The 15,867-nt window shown below is 41.5% G+C and overlaps 1 protein-coding gene across 1 annotated transcript in view; it reads right to left on the bottom strand.

Moving 5' to 3' along the window:
- Window positions 1-226: 226 nt before the first annotated feature.
- Window positions 227-15,867, bottom strand: part of CWF19L2 (CWF19 like cell cycle control factor 2) — a 170,641-nt gene continuing 155,000 nt past the window's right edge. The window contains exons 17-18 of the mRNA XM_005289979.5: window positions 5,284-5,385; window positions 227-1,427 (exon numbers count right to left, since the gene is read on the bottom strand). Of these exons, the coding sequence (XP_005290036.2) occupies window positions 1,287-1,427; window positions 5,284-5,385 (243 nt within the window). The 3' untranslated portion in view covers window positions 227-1,286. The remainder of the gene's footprint in view (window positions 1,428-5,283; window positions 5,386-15,867) is intronic.

The following is a 15,867-nucleotide window of genomic DNA, read 5'->3' as shown; positions in this document are numbered from 1 at the left end:
TACTTTCACAGCCCCCAAAATGCCTTTTTGGCATATTTAGTATTCACCAATTTTTTCCCCCCAGTTCTAGTCACAACACTTGGGGCCAGATTCCGAGCTGGTGTAAATCAGCTTAGATCCACTGACTTCAGTGGGACGACACCAATTTCCATTAGCCAAGGATGTGGCCCTTGATGTCCAAGAGATAAATTGTAATCTTGTCAAAGAAACATCGTAAAATGATATATTAGTTATTAAAACAAAGATGGCAGTTTATTTATAAAATGATCTTCTCAGCAGCAATACAATGAGACAGATTTGCAAGATTACTGTACAAAATAATTGACATACCACATTTGTGTAACTGGGTCATGCTTACTTTATTCTGTATGACTCATGTTGTACAAAAAGAAAATGAATGTTAAAGGAATACACTAATTATTGTGGCTGTTTAACCCATCAAAAGTTTATCTAATGAAATACCAATACTTTCTATAGTCCTTTGAATCTCAGCGATCCATTTCATAGCCTGACTGGGTCACGATAGCAAGCTGAACTGTATAAGAAAACGGTTCAGTGGGAAGCCTGCTTGAACCATATTTCAACACAGTTCACAAATACTGTTCCATTCTGAGCATAGGCCAGCACAGGGCCTGTCAATCACATAAATCCTGCTTTGAAAGCTTAAGTGAGACTTAAAGCCTTATTACAGGCCCTCTGGCCGAGGTGAATTTCACCCGCAGAGTGCACTGGTGTCCAATATATGTAATGATCTTCATCTGAAAGAGCAGAGGGACTAAAAATAGAAACAAAAAATTCCAATAAATATTCCTAATTTAACAGTGTATTATTCAAAATGTCCTTACGATTAAATCACTATCAGAAAATATAGTCATTCAAATAATTAAATATTGACTTTGTGCTAAATAGAAGATAAGTAACTCCAATTCAGAGATCAGAAAAATACAAAAGCGGAATTGCATTTTGCTGAATTTAACTAGCATGCAAATGTTGACCTTTTTATTGGCTTAGTTTACAAAAACAATTCTGTACATTTCTGATCCATTGGCTTACAGTTTAGTTTGATTCATCTGTCAAATATGTGGTGTGAAAAAAAGATGAGCGTATGGACAGTCTGGAGTTTAACAGTATTTCTAATTTTTAGAATGTTTACTAGCAACATATAAAACACCTGTGTTTTACTTAAAATATGAAATATCCTTTAAAAAATAATTTAGAGTATATACTGTCCTTGATTTCTGTCACTCTCAACATCTCTTTTGGATTCATCCAGTTGGGTAAAGGATTCATTCTTTAGTTTTGGTGACATCATATGGTTTCCACCACTGTGCAAATTGCAACACTTTCTTCCTCTGATCATCAAAGTTCTCTCTAATTCCTTTTTTCCAAAGCCTTGGTTCCAAGTCCAGCATGCCACCAATTATTTCCTTTGCAAGTATAAAAGAGAAAATAAAGAAAAAGGCTGAATGGTTGTATGACTTCACTTAAGGCTATTTTGCAATCAAACAAAGAATGTATATGTTTCCTCAAATGTCACTCACCCACCTTGTCTCTCTAATATTCTGGGACCAAGAGCCAGCCTTAAGGTTGCGTGCCATGGTCAAGAAGCAAGGAATGACATGGGCCTGGGGTGCGAGGCCATGGAAGGGAGCTCAGGGCAATGGGGGATGGGCAGCAGAGCCAGGGTGCAATGGGTGGGGAGCCCAGAGTGGCAGCGGGGCCTGGGGAAGCAGTGAGGCCTGGGGCAATGGGAGGGGGAGCCTGGATGGGGAGTCCATGGAGGAAGGAGAGACAGAGGCAATGGGGGCGGGGGGGAAAGCCCAGGGAGGCAGCGGGCAGGGCCGGCTCTAGGCACCAGCAATACAAGCTGGTGCTTGGGGCGGCACATTTTTAGGGGCGGCATTCTGGCGCGGGCCATGCCGCCCCTAAAAATGTGTCCCGGCCGCCCTAACTCACCTCCGCTGCTGCTGCTCGCGCGCCACTGCTCGCCCACCCTCCCAGGCTCTCAAACCCAGGAGGGAGGGGGAGATCCCGAGCGGCCGCGGCGCGCGAATCAGGTTTGAGAGCCTGGGAGGGCGGGGGAGCAGCGGCGCACAAATCAGCTGTTTCGCGCGCCGCGGCCAGTCAGGATCTCCCCCTCCCTCCCGGGTTTGAGAGCCTGGGAGGGAGGGGGAGCAGCGGCGTGCGAAACAGCTGATTCGCGCACTGCGGCCGCTCGGGATCTCCCCCTCCCTCCCGGATTTGAGAGCCTGGGAGGGAAGGGGAGACCCTGAATGGCTGCGGCGCACGCGCTGCTTCTCCCTCTCCCTCCCTCCCTCCAAGGCTTGAGAGCCTGGGGGGAGGAGGCAGGGCTGGGGATTTGGGGAAGGGGCGGAGTTCAGGCGGGGCCGGGGGTGGGGTAAGAAAAAAACAGGGGGGCGGGGGGAGCGGCCAAAATTGTTTTCGCTTGGGGCGGCAAAAATCCTAGAGCCGGCCCTGGCAGCGGGGGCCAGTGCGCCAAAATACAAGTTCGCCCAGGGCACCATTTTCCCTAAGGCCGGCCCTGCTGGGACCGACACGGCTACAACAACACTACATAGTCAAGGCTGAAAGAATAGAAAACCTGAATGTAGTTAAATGTAATATTTTAAGAAATTAAATTCTGAAAGCCTTAAACTCTCCAAAACTAGACTGCAAAATGGAAAAATTCAGCTCGTCAGGTGAGTGACTCAGCCAACAACTTCTAAGGTACAGCATTGAAATGCACTCTACAAGGATCGTACCACTGTAGGGCTATGTGGGTGTATTAGTAAGTTTGTGATTTAAGTAGACAAAAGCCCAGAAATTCACAGGCTCCCCCACTCTGTTCGTAGCAATATTTGAAAAAAGATTAAATTATTCCCCAAGTCCACTTATTGTCTGGTTTTTCATTACTGATTCTTCCAAGAAATTATTACTGTGGCTTAATAAAAAAACATAAAGCTCTTATTGCAATTCGTAGTTTATGCGATAAATTCTCAGCATATGCGTGCAAGGATTTAACCACATAACTCCTAGTAATATTATCAGTTATGTGTGAGAGAAATAGCGTATATGGGAGTACAGATGTTATACAAACTTGAATTCTTTTTATTTTTTAAATGGATTTCATCTAGAAAGGTTCTTAAAGAAATTTTTTTCTATCAAGATGAAACTTTCAAAGACAAGCTGTTTGACTTATGGCCTAGCTCCCAAATATAAAGATTACCAAATTGTCTTGTTTGTGAGAAGAACGACGATATCTGGTCATGGATTAATTTTGCTGATGGATGAATGCTGAGTGGCTTGTTGTTGCTAGGTCTTCTCAATTACTTATTTTGATAGGATTTTGGATAGACTCTTCTGTAACACAATGTCATCTCAAGACCTTTCACCTGGACAAAGCCACGTCAGCTTCCTCAAAAATGGTTTTGTGTTCTGTATTTTTGATATTTTGACAGTCTCTGTGGTCTCTCAGCAAACACTGAATATTTTTTAATTGATGGCTTAAGTGGGACTTTTCCCAAAAGTGAGTCTAGCTGAGGAAGGCCTAACTCAAATCTGATGGGACCAAGTTGCATGTCTCCAGAATAGCCTCACACTTAATTTTCTCAAAGGGCTTGGAGGGAGGCTCTCTGCAAGGTAGAGTGAGTGAAGCTTGCCTTTCGGGTCACTGAGCCACCTGAGGGAAGATTCACATTCCAGAAATTCTGAGGCGGATCACCTCAGGGAGAGGAAGGCAATAATCAACCGACGGGCTACACCAGCTTTTGGCCAATCTCCAGGCCTGAAAGCATGCTAGAGAGAAGTGCTGTGCCAGCAAGATCACCATCTGGCCCTTGTCTGCAGTTTCATCTCCTACTCCATGAGAATCTAGAAGATTCAGAGAGCTGAAGACTTTGTGAACCCCCATTATCTTAAGTATTTTAGTTCTAAAAAAACTTTGACTGTCACATGTAAATTTGGGTGCTAAATTGTCTAATTGTTGCTTATCTAAATATTATTATACAGACTAACAAAATATTTTTGTTGGGAGTTTGGGGAGTAAAGCAGTAGCCACCATGTTAGAATTGAAATCTAATCAGGAAGCTTTGTAATTGGTTTGTAGATGGTTGTTTTAGCATTAGCTAATTTAGGTTCAGTATCAAAATATCAACCAGGTCCCAATTATAGATTCAATTGACTTGGGTGAAATTCTTTAGTTGAGTTATAATCAAATGGATAGCCACCTTCTTAGGATTTATAAGGATTATTTGTTGTATTAATCTAACAAATGAAGTAATCTGATTATTTGAATCCACTTCAATATTGAGATTAACTTGTTGATTTGACCTTGATTTGATAGCTGCACTGTTTAATTCTTAGTTTAGTTTAGTATTATGAATAAGGCTAAGATTTTGTCATGGTAATTTTTGCCATAGTAATTTCGCAGACAGGTCACGGGAAATAAACAGAAATTCACAGAAGACCATGACCTGTCCATGACTTTTACTAAAAATAACCCTGACAAAATGAGGAGTGGGGGGGGGTCCAGCACCCACCGCTGCTGCTATTCACAGCAGCTGGGAGCTCCTGGACAGGTGGCTGGGAGTTGCTGGGGCCCCCCTGCCCCAGCTCAGAACTCCGGGGGGCTCCCCGCCATTACTTGGACCTCCAGGGGCCACCTTCCGCCCACGGTGGCTGGGCACTCTGGGGGTGCCTGCCGTGCAAAACAGTTGGCTGCTCTGGGGGCTGCCTGTGACAGCTTGGACCTGCGGGGGACCCTGCTATGGCTCAGAGCTCCGGGCAGGCACCTAGGAACTGCAGGGCCCCCAACTGCCCGCAGGGGCTGGGAGCTCCGGAGGGGCCCCCTGCCACAGCTCGGAGCTCCGGGGAGTCCCCCTGCCACAGCTTGGACCTCCATGACATAACCATAGCCTTCATTATGAACAGTAGGTTAGCTTTGGTGATATGCACTCTTGCTTTTATTTTTGTTTAATAGTTTTAATAAAATTTATTAAACTGATACTGAATCACACTTCTTTCAGTTAGCAATGTGGATTCAGAACCTTTGAGGACGAAGGTGGATATCAGCCAGCCCAAAAGCCTGACAAGATCCCCCTCAATTAGCCTTTGGTTCTCACGTATGTGACTTAAATCCCAATGCACTGCATAGAAAATCTACGACCATCTAGTAAACTGTGATAAAGTATGTTAAAATAACTCAGTGTTGGTGATGTCTGATTTAGTTACTGATACAAAAAATTCAATACATGACAGGTGCTTTGGACTTGTACATGTCAATACCTTTCCAAAATAATGAGGGAACTTGTGCTGATCTTCAATTACATGAGCAAAGCCTCCTTGAAGGCCGAAGTCCACAGAGAAGTAGGGCAAGCCTCTAGGAATCTAAATACATACAGAAAACATGCATTTTAGATATTTTAATAGACTGTATTTACAAAAGAACTGCTATTTTTAATTAAGACGCCCCACAATTTATTAAAAGTGAAAGTTGTTTTTAAAGTTGGCAGTCAGTATTAACACAGAAGAAATTTAGGCCCTGATCCTGCAAAGACTTAGGCAGGTCAATGGGACTAACAGTGTAAGTGAAGTTAAATATGCCCGTATGTATTTGCAGGATTGGGGCCGTATAGGGTATATCTACGCAGCATTCTGGGGTGAGCCTCCAGCCCGGGTTGCCTGACTCGGGGGAGTGGGTTCCTGCTAGCACTCTAAAAATAGCTACTATAGACAGCGCTTTGAAGTTGCAGATTGGGCTGTAGCTCAGGCTCTGACACCTTGGGAGGTGGGTGAGCTTCACAGCCCAAGCTCTGGTACAAGCCACAATTTCAAAGCACTGTCTATATCACTATTTTCAGAGTGCTAGCATGAGCCCCACTGGTCCAACTCTGACAAGCCGGGCTAGGAGACTCGCTCCAAAATACTGTGTAGACATATCCATATTGTACTGCATCTTTCATACAACCTGCATCACAAAAATATGTTTTTATACAGCTAAATAATCTAGCTGCAGAGTTAAAAAAAATGAAGGGGAAAAGAACAGGATACAGAAACTGGAAGAAGAGACGTTTGAAAATAGATGGAGAGATTATGACATGGAGTGATTCAGGAAAGCTGAATCCAGATGGCAGGAAGTGCAGAGAAGAAGATTATAACATCAAATGTGGCGAGATTGAAGGGATGGAGAGGAGACTGGCTTAGAGAGATATATGTATTAAGAGAGAACCATCATCATTAGAGATTTCCTTATCTTCTGGACTATAGTTGTGTCAAGCATGGGGAAATTTAAGAAGCAGGACTGCAAGTTAAATTATTGCCAGGAATGAAAAGTATGCTGCAGTAGAGACAAATGCCCCAGATTTTAGTCAGACACCTTTATTGGTGGCCATTTTGATGCCCTGAAAAAAGAACTTTGTAGAAAAAACAAAGGCAGGCATACAATGCTGGAACAGCCCCACTAAACAAGTTATGGAAATTATGGACTAACCTGTTGAAGGGGAGATTTTCATAGTTCACTGAGCCTGCAATGAATTGGCCAGCCGGCCAAGAGATACCGCTAAGAGAATTTTCATTGGGAGAAGCGGGAGCGGTGCCCTTGAAAGATTCATTAGTTGCTATGATGTTACAAGGGGAGTATTGCTGCTTCATGGCAGCACACTATTTTATCTCTACTCATTGCTGAGCGTGTTCCTGCATAGACAGATGGTAGGAGTTATTGAGTCTCAAACACACAGCTACTTCCTCTGTTCCAGGAATGAGCTTGGAAGAGGAAAAAAGGGGGTTGCATTGTCTTACTTGAAAACAGTTCCAAAAGGTTAAACAAAGTTCTTCCTTTCTCCTGGTAGGCTTTGTATAGTTTTGTGTAAGGACATGATTTTGATAATTAGCGAATCAGGTAATTTATGAGTGATAACACTGTGTGAGTTGTTTAACATGGCTTCAATATACAGTGTGTCCTACTGTATACAGGTCTTACTACAGCATATAGCAACTGTTATTGCTTACAATCTTTGTTAAATTTTCTTTAGCAGCCTGAACTATGTGGCTATTTCAATATTTGTGTTATTTTCCATTACTGCTAGAGATCCTTTTATAAGAAACTAAAATTAAAAGAAAAATTTTGATTAAGACATTTGTTAAAAGACAGTAGCAAATTAAAAAGATGAATTATTCAATAGCTGACCCATGGGATTATTATGTCTGCTTATCAACAGAATCTGGAATGCTTTAAAAAACAGTGTTGACTTGACAAATCACATTTGCTCCTGTAAATTAAATTCTGACCTGCTGTTGTTACAAATAACCTCTAAGATTACTACATACTGAAAGAGATTAAAGGAAAAAATATGTTTCTCCCTTTTTCATAGCTTCTCTCATTTAACAGCACTCTGTGTGAATTGCACTGTTTTGCTTAGGTCATCAGCACATCTTGTCTCATGCACTAGCATAATGACCTCACTCTCATGTCCTGATCTGGGGGGAGCTCACTGGCACACACTTTCTCTAGCCCTGCAGGAGGGTGTTTACCAGCAGCAAATAAAGTTGAAAGTGAAACTGATTAGGCAGCACCCAGATGTGTGCACACAGAGACAAAGGAGAGTGTGGAAGAGGGAGACTCCTCAGGATGTTTGGCGTTCTTGTTTTCAGGCCTGCCTAAAAAACTTTCTAAACAAGATCAAGAGAGCAGAAAAACCCTGATTGTTTTAAAGACATTTTAAAAAAATGTTTAAGACAAATCATTTAAAGGGAGCTACACCTCTACCCCGATATAACGCGACCCGATATAACATGAATTCGGATCTAATGTGGTAAAGCAGTGCTCCGGTGGATCAAAGCAAGTTCGCTATAACGCAGTTTCACCTATAATGCGGTAAGATTTTTTGGCTCCCAAGGACAGCGTTATATCGGGGTAGAGGTGTATTAGAAACTTGAATATTTGAATACTGAACACAGTCCAGCACTGACGTCAACTTTAAAAAATAATCAAGTTGACAGTTGATTCTAAAAAGTACCAATAATTAATGTGGGTAAGGTTGGTCTTTTAGTCTATGTCTAGGAGCCTTCTGTAGATCCTGTTTAAGTCTATGAAGGCAGTGAGGGGGAGAACTTCTACATCTTGTCCTAATCTTGACCAAGAGCCTTCCAAAAGGAGCAAGAGACAAGCGCAGACAGAGTCTCCTTAATTCTCTTCCACATACTGGGTCAAATTGAGCTATGGGGTAAGCAGGCATAACTCCCATTGACTGCAGTGGAAACTGCACCCACCAACAGCAGAGCTCAATATAGTCCACTATGTCAAGGATGAGCCCTAAATTGAAAACCATAAACTCATTATGCTGTCTCTCATTACTGCTATGCAAATCAACAGCATGTATTTATGTTTCAGTACTTAAATGGATTAGGAATATACACAACTAAACCTGCAGTGAGGGTATGCTGACAAATGCTTCCTGAATTATTTTTAACTTAAATTTAAATTTGCTTTACAAATTGTTCTGGCACTGCACTCCCATAACCAATTTAGTGCTGTAGTTATCAAAGAGGAATAATATAAGAGGAGAAATGCCAGGAGGGGGAAAGGGAAAACAAATTATGTTATGTTAGAAGCACTTATCCTTGAAATTTAGGTTTGTATCTAGAAAATGAAACAAAGCTTTGATATATTGGTTCTGACTGTCTTGAAACAGGTAACAACAATGCTTCCTAGTAACATTTCCTCATCTTCATGGCTTAAGTAAATGGAAACAATGCTAAATAACGGAAGAAGATGCACCAAGTCCCCAGTATTCCCTCGCTGCACAGAACACACAAACAACAATGAAGAAATCCTGTGGAAACAGGATGATGGGTGGAATGAAGTTTGTACCAGGAACAGTAACAGAACTACTGAGTAGCATCTGCTCACCACAGAGCTACCTCCATGAAAACTATACTGGAGCTGAAGGTTCTGTGTTGAAAAGTACTTTCTTCACATTTATAGAAGATCGGACTTTTACCTCCTGCTCTTCAAGTAAAACTTCACCCCCAGAATTGATATCCTCATCCTTTTATAAGCCTTTGTCCTGCCACACTCCAAACCACTCCAAACACAACGGTCTGTGTTTTCTCTCCGACTTTAGATTGTAAAACCCTTTGAGTAGGTAGGAACCTTTTTTATATTTGCTTGTTATTCACACTATAATAATAAGTGTTAATTTTAATGCATTTATTATATATATATACATTTTTATATGTGTGTGTGTGTATATATATATATGTGTGTGTGTGTGTGTGTATATATATACACACACACACACACATATATAAAAATAAGACAAGGAAAATCTTGGGTCCTTGTACTTATTTTGTAGAGTGCATACATAAATTCATCAGTTCATCTTTTGTTTCATCATATTCTTGGAACTTGCCATCTTTACTTAAAAGAAAATATATATCTTTTTTTAACGAGCCCTCAATGCCTCATTACAAGTAATCAATACATAAAAGATCAGGGTGCTTCCACGGCTAAAAACCTAAAACAGTGGGTGGAGACAGCATAAACTACTATAATGACCTCTTGAGACCTGCCCTGTCAGGGAGATCAGTGTTTTTAGGAATAATATAGCTCTTTTGACATGCAGATGTAGGCACAGTAACTCCCAAGTGATACCATAAGACCTACTGTGATACACAATAGAACAAAAGTGGTTGACCAGAACAAAGCAGTATGCTCTGCACTACAATATCAAAAATGAAAAGTAGGTCCTTGTACCTAGAGCTTTAGAACCTACCGGCTATGGCATTGATTTTGGGATGTTGGAGTAGAGAATTTGAAAAATCCTGGGTTTCGATAGCTGCCTAAAGAAATGATCTAAGCAACCTGTAACTGGCTATGAGAAATTAGAAATGGAAACATTTATTTGGATTTACTTGAATTGGGAAAATTAAATGCAAAAAGTGGTTGGCTTCCATGAGTCTATACTGGTTGTACTTTCTGGTATCTAGGATAATAAAACCAGAACATTAAAGGTGAAATTACATTAAGTGATGATTCATAGTTTGTCATTGGCATGCATGATGCTTTACCAAAAAAAAGTACAAGGTTCCTGACTCAAAGAGCTTTCAAGCGAAGGGCTAGATTGTGTCCCCAGGCTCAGCCCTGAGTCAGGGAAATTATGGGTTTGGCACAGGGGTGCTGGAACTAGGAGTGCTGGGGGTGAGGCAGCCCCCTCTGGCTTGGTGTCCATCATATACACGGTTTACAGTTTTGTTCAATGGCTTTCAGCACCCCCACTATAAAAATTGTTCCCAATGCCACTGGTTTGGCACAGTAATTACTAGGTGAAAGTATATGGCTTGTGTTATATAAACAACTGATTAAACAATAAATTTGTAAGCACTTAGAGGATGATACGGTTATAAGGAATAGGCAGCAGGGATTTATCAAGAACAAATCATGCCAAACCAACCTAATTGCCTTCTTTGACAGGGTTACTGGCCTAGTGGATATGGAAGCAGCAGCAGATGTGATATATTTTGATTCTGGTAAGGCTTTTGACACAGTCCCACATCACATTCTCATAAGCAAACTAGGGAAATTTGGTCTAGATGAAATTAGTATAAAGTGGGTGCACAACTGGTTGAAAGACCACACTCAAAGAGTAGTTATCAATGGTTCACTGTCAAACTGAGAGGGCTTATCTAATGAGGTCCCACAGCAGTCTGTCCTGGGTTTGGTACTATGCAGTACTTTGGTTACTTGGATCGTGGAGTGGAGAGCATGCTTATAAAATCTGTGAATGACACCAAGTTAGGAGGGTTTGCAAACACTTTGGAGGATGGGACTAAAATTCAAAACAACCTTGCCAAAATGGAGAAGTGGTCTAAATTGAACAAGATGAAAATTTAATAAAGACATGTGCCAAGTACTTCACTTAAGAAGGAAAAATTAAATGCACAACTACAAAATGGGGAATAACTGGCTAGGCAGTAGTACTGATGAGATCTGGAGGTGACAGTGGATCACAAATTGAATGAGTTGCAAAAAAGGCTAATATTACTCTGGAGTTAAAAAGAACGTTGAATGTCAGGCACAGGAGGGAGTTGTCCTGCTTTACTCAGCATTAATGAGGCATCAGATGGAGTAGTGCATCCAATTCTGGTCACCACACTTTAGGAAAGATGTGGACAAATTGGAGAGAGACCAGAGGAGAGCAACAAAAACTATAAAAGGTTTAAACTGACCTATGATGAACGGTTAAAAAAAACTAGGCATGTTTAGTCTTGAGAAAAGAGGGCTGAGAGGGAACCTAATAACTGTCTTTGAATATGTTAAGGGATGTTATAAAGAGGATGGTGATCAGTTGTTCTCCATGTCTACTAAAGTCAGGACAAAAACGAATAGGCTTAAACTTCAGCAAGGGAAATTTACGTTAGATATTAGGAAAAACTTTGCAACTCTAAGGGTAGTTTATCTGTGGAAATGCTTCTAAAGGAGGTCGTGGAATCCCCACTGTGACATTGCACTCCATATGTTTTATGGAAATATGCTAATGAGTGAATATAATGTAACTGGAATATGCTTTATGCAAAAGGTCTCTTGCAAGGTATCATTACAAAGCTTATAATCTACTGAGTGTGTTTATCCTATTTGTATGTATGTATCATTGTTGTACCTGAAGCTAGAAATATAAAGTATAACTCTGAGGTACTACAGTAATTATGCAAAGTGTGGGCCATTGATGATGGTTTAGAATCTTGATGGCTCCCGTTGACTAGGACAATTGGTTGTAAATGGCTTTGTTTACTTGCAAGCCTTCCTGTGTTCGCGTAAGCTAGCCCAGGAAGAATGGTGGAATCCATCTTAAAGCTGGTGCTTTTCCATTTAGAAGGAGGGGTGTGGATCCAGAGAGAAAGGATTCCCGCCTTGTGCCACAGCTATAAAAGGGGGTGGAAGAGAACAAAGGGGGGTCCCAGTAATGAGAAAGCCCCTGCTTTTCACCTAAGATGCCTGCTGGAACTAACAATGACTGTACCAGGGGAAAGGATTGGGCCCAGACTAGGAAGGAGTTTAGTCTGCGAAAGAAGCTTATTGGAACATCTCTGAGGGTGAGATTTACCTGCATTCAGTTTCTTAATGTATTAGGCTTAGATTTACGTGTTTTTGCTTTATTTTGTTTGGTGACTTACACTGTTCTCTCTGTTACTACTTGAAACACTTAAATCCTACTTTTTATACTTAATAAAATCACTTTTGTTTATTAACAGGTTTCAGAGTAGCAGCCGTGTTAGTCTGTATCCGCAAAAAGAACAGGAGTACTTGTGGCACCTTAGAGACTAACCAATTTATTAGAGCATAAGCTTTCTTGGACTACAGCCCACTTCTTCGGATGCATCCGAAGAAGTGGGCTGTAGTCCAAGAAAGCTTATGCTCTAATAAATTGGTTAGTCTCTAAGGTGCCACAAGTACTCCTGTTCTTTTTGTTTATTAATTAACCCAGAGTAAGTGATTAATACCTAGGGGAGCAAACAGCTGTGCATCTCTCTCTATCAGTGTTATAGAGGGCAGACAATTTATGAGTTTATCCTGTATAAGCTTTAGAAAGAGTAAAACGGATTTAATTTGGGTTTGGATCCCATTGGGGACTGGGTGTCTGGGTGCTGGAAATAGGTGACCCGCTGAACAGTTTTTGGTTAAAGTCTGCAGCTTTGGGGGTGTGGACCAGACCTAGGTCTGTGTTGCAGCAGGCTAGCATGTCTGGCTCAATAAGGCAGGATTCTGGAGTCCCAAGCTGGCAGGAAAAACGGGCTCAGAGATAATTCCAGCATGTCAGGTGATAGTCCCCTTGTAACCGGAACCCGTCACACCCATCACTGGAGGTTTTTAAGAATAGGATGGACAAACATCTGTCAGGGATGGTCTAGGTTTACTTGGTCCTTCCTCAGTACAGGGGACTGGACTTGATGACCTCTCAAGGTCCCTTCCAGCCCTACCCTTCTCTGATTCTATGTACAAGGTCAGATTAGCTGACCATAATAGCCTTAAAATCTATGAAGAGAGCTGGTGTGTAAGCTGTACTACCCAGAAGTAGTCCCTCTCAATCACAATTCCTCCTGTGCTCCCTTCTGGCTCAGGGAAGAGGGAGGAGGAAGTAAAATAATGCAGCCCTTGGGAAGGGGGCTGTTCTCACATACCCAGCCATATCTTCTGGCCAGCATGTAGGTGGGGATAGCCAAAGCTCCATACATTTACTATTCACAACACCCATACATTTGCTCCCTAATGGGAACATCCACAGAGCAGCTTCTGTTCTCCACACAGGACCCACACCTGATGTGGTCATGCCAAGGAGACTGGGAGAAGACCTAATTTCCCTCTACATTTGCATTAACATTAGTTAGGATCTGACCCTAGCTTAGAGAGATAACACAAGTAAAGGCGGGGGAATAGGCATGAAGCCAGAAAAAGGACAGTGAGCAATGGGAAAGGTATACAACTGATGGGTGAACACTGTTGTACCAAAAAAGCAGACTCCATAAAAAATTTTTATATTTCTTGTTTGCTTGTTTATATAGTATAGCACCAGGGTAGGAGCAAAGAGCCATAGAGACTAGTGGTAAAAAATACTAATCAAAATAAAGGAGAGACAAAGTGAGGGAAGGAATAGCTTTTATTGGACCAACTTCTGCTGATGAAAGAGAAAGCTTTTGAGCTACATAGTGCTCTTCAGGTCTGGAAAAGGTACTGAGAGTGTCACAGCTAAATACAAGGTGGAATGGATTGTTTAGAGCAGGGGTCGGCAACCTTTTAGAAGAGGTGTGCTGAGTCTTCATTTATTTACTCTGATTTAAGGTTTTGCGTGCTAGTATTACATTTTAACATTTTTAGAAGGTCTCTTTCTATAAATCTATAATATATAACTAAACTATTGTTGTATGTAAAGTAAATAAGGTTTTTAAAATGTTTAAGAAGCTTCATTTAAAATTAAATTAAAATGCAGAGCCCCTCTGACCGGTGGCCAGGACCCAGGCAGTGTGTGCCCCTGAAAATCAGCTTGTGTGCCGAAGGTTGCCTACCTCTGATTTAGAGTAAGTAGTTAGCACATACTCTAAGACTGTTGTAGCCGTGTTGGTCCCAGGATATTAGAGAGAAAAGGTGGGTGAGGAAATAGCTTTTACTGACTCAACCTCTGTTGGTGAGAAAGACAAACTTTTGAGCTTGTACAGAGATCTTCATCAAGTCTGGGAAACTTCCTTTGAGAGCAATGACTGAGGGGTCAGATATGGACTGATCACTTTGTGAAAAACATTTACTCACAGGTGATATGGTATTTTTGTCTTATTTTTCTATATGAGTTCATTTGAGAGCATAGTGATTGTCTGGTTGCACCCACAAAGTTGTTAGTGGGGAATTTAGTGCACTGGATGAGATATATCACATGTTGTGACAGGCATGTGTAGGATACATGGATCTTGAAAGGTGTGTTGGGGGTGAGGGTATTGATCATAGTAGCAGTGGAGATATTCTTGCAGATTTTGCATCTGTTGTTCTGGTAGGGTCTGGTGCAGCTTTGAGTTGGTGGGTCCTGGTCTGTGGGGAGCTTGCTTCTGATGAGCCTGGCGAGGTTGAGGGGTTTGAATGCCAGAAGAGGGGGCTTGGGAAAGATTTCTTTCAGGATGTGGTCCCCATTGAATATGGATTGTAAATATTTCATGATAAGGATGAACAATTTTTACAAAATGATCACTCCGTATCAGACCTCTCAGTCCTTCCTCAAAGGAAGCCTGTATAACACCTTCAAAAGACAAGCCTGGAAGCTTAAATTCATAACTTTGCTAGACAGTAAAGATCATGGTCTTAATAAAGATACTAGATTTCTGGGTCACTACAACAATCTGTAAAAGGGGCGGGGGGGGGGGGGGCTTTTGCCCTATGTTTGCATAGGTGTTAGTGGGCCCTTCACCTTGAATGGTCTCTTAGAATAACTACACCGCTACCTCAATATAACGCGACCCAATATAACACGAATTCGGATATAACGCGGTAAAGCGCTGCTCCAGGTGGGTGGGGCTGTGCACTCCGGTGGATCAAAGCAAGTTCAATATAACGCGGTTTCACCTATAACGCGGTAAGATTTTTTGGCTCCCGAGGACAGCATTATATCGAGGTAGACGTGTACTACTTATGCTAAACAATCTGTTCTACCTTGTATTTAGCTGTGATACTCTCAGTACCTTTCCCAGACCTGATGAAGAGCTCTGTGTAAGCTCAAAAGCTTACCTCTCTCACCAACAGAAGTTGGTCCAATAAAAGATATTATCTCACCCACCTTGTGTCTCTAATATCCTGGGACCAACACGGCTACACCACTGTAATCAGAATAAGTGGGTTTTGAGGAAGGGGTTGAAGAGGGATAAGTAGAGAAGAGGGTATAAAAAGGAAAGAGGATTAGTTTATCTTGGGGCATGTTTAGTTTAAGAAAGGAACTGGGATATGGAAATGTGGAAGATTTTAAAAAGAACAGGAGTCCAATCTATAGGTAGAGATTCATTCATGGTTATGCAGCACTGATAAACCACCCAAACAAAGGACAGGTTTCAGAGTAGCAGCTGCGTTAGTCTGTATCCGCAAAAAGAACAGGAGTACTTGTGGCACCTTAGAGACTAACAAAATTATTTGAGCATAAGCTTTCCAAACAAAGGAGTAAAACTATATAAGACACCGACAAAAACTGTTTCAAAGCATAGAGAATCATTTTACAATATAGTGGAAATTATACAGCTCTATTATTATACTCAATTATGAAGAGTAGCTAGGAAGAAAGAAGATAGGATTGTTAAACAGCATCTGAAACCCTTAGAAATATATTATGGTGACAGTCAATAAGG

This window comes from Chrysemys picta, chromosome 1 (assembly GCF_011386835.1).
Source record: "Chrysemys picta bellii isolate R12L10 chromosome 1, ASM1138683v2, whole genome shotgun sequence".
Classification (NCBI taxonomy): Eukaryota; Metazoa; Chordata; order Testudines; family Emydidae; genus Chrysemys; species Chrysemys picta.
This window is presented reverse-complemented; position numbering and strand designations above follow the sequence as displayed.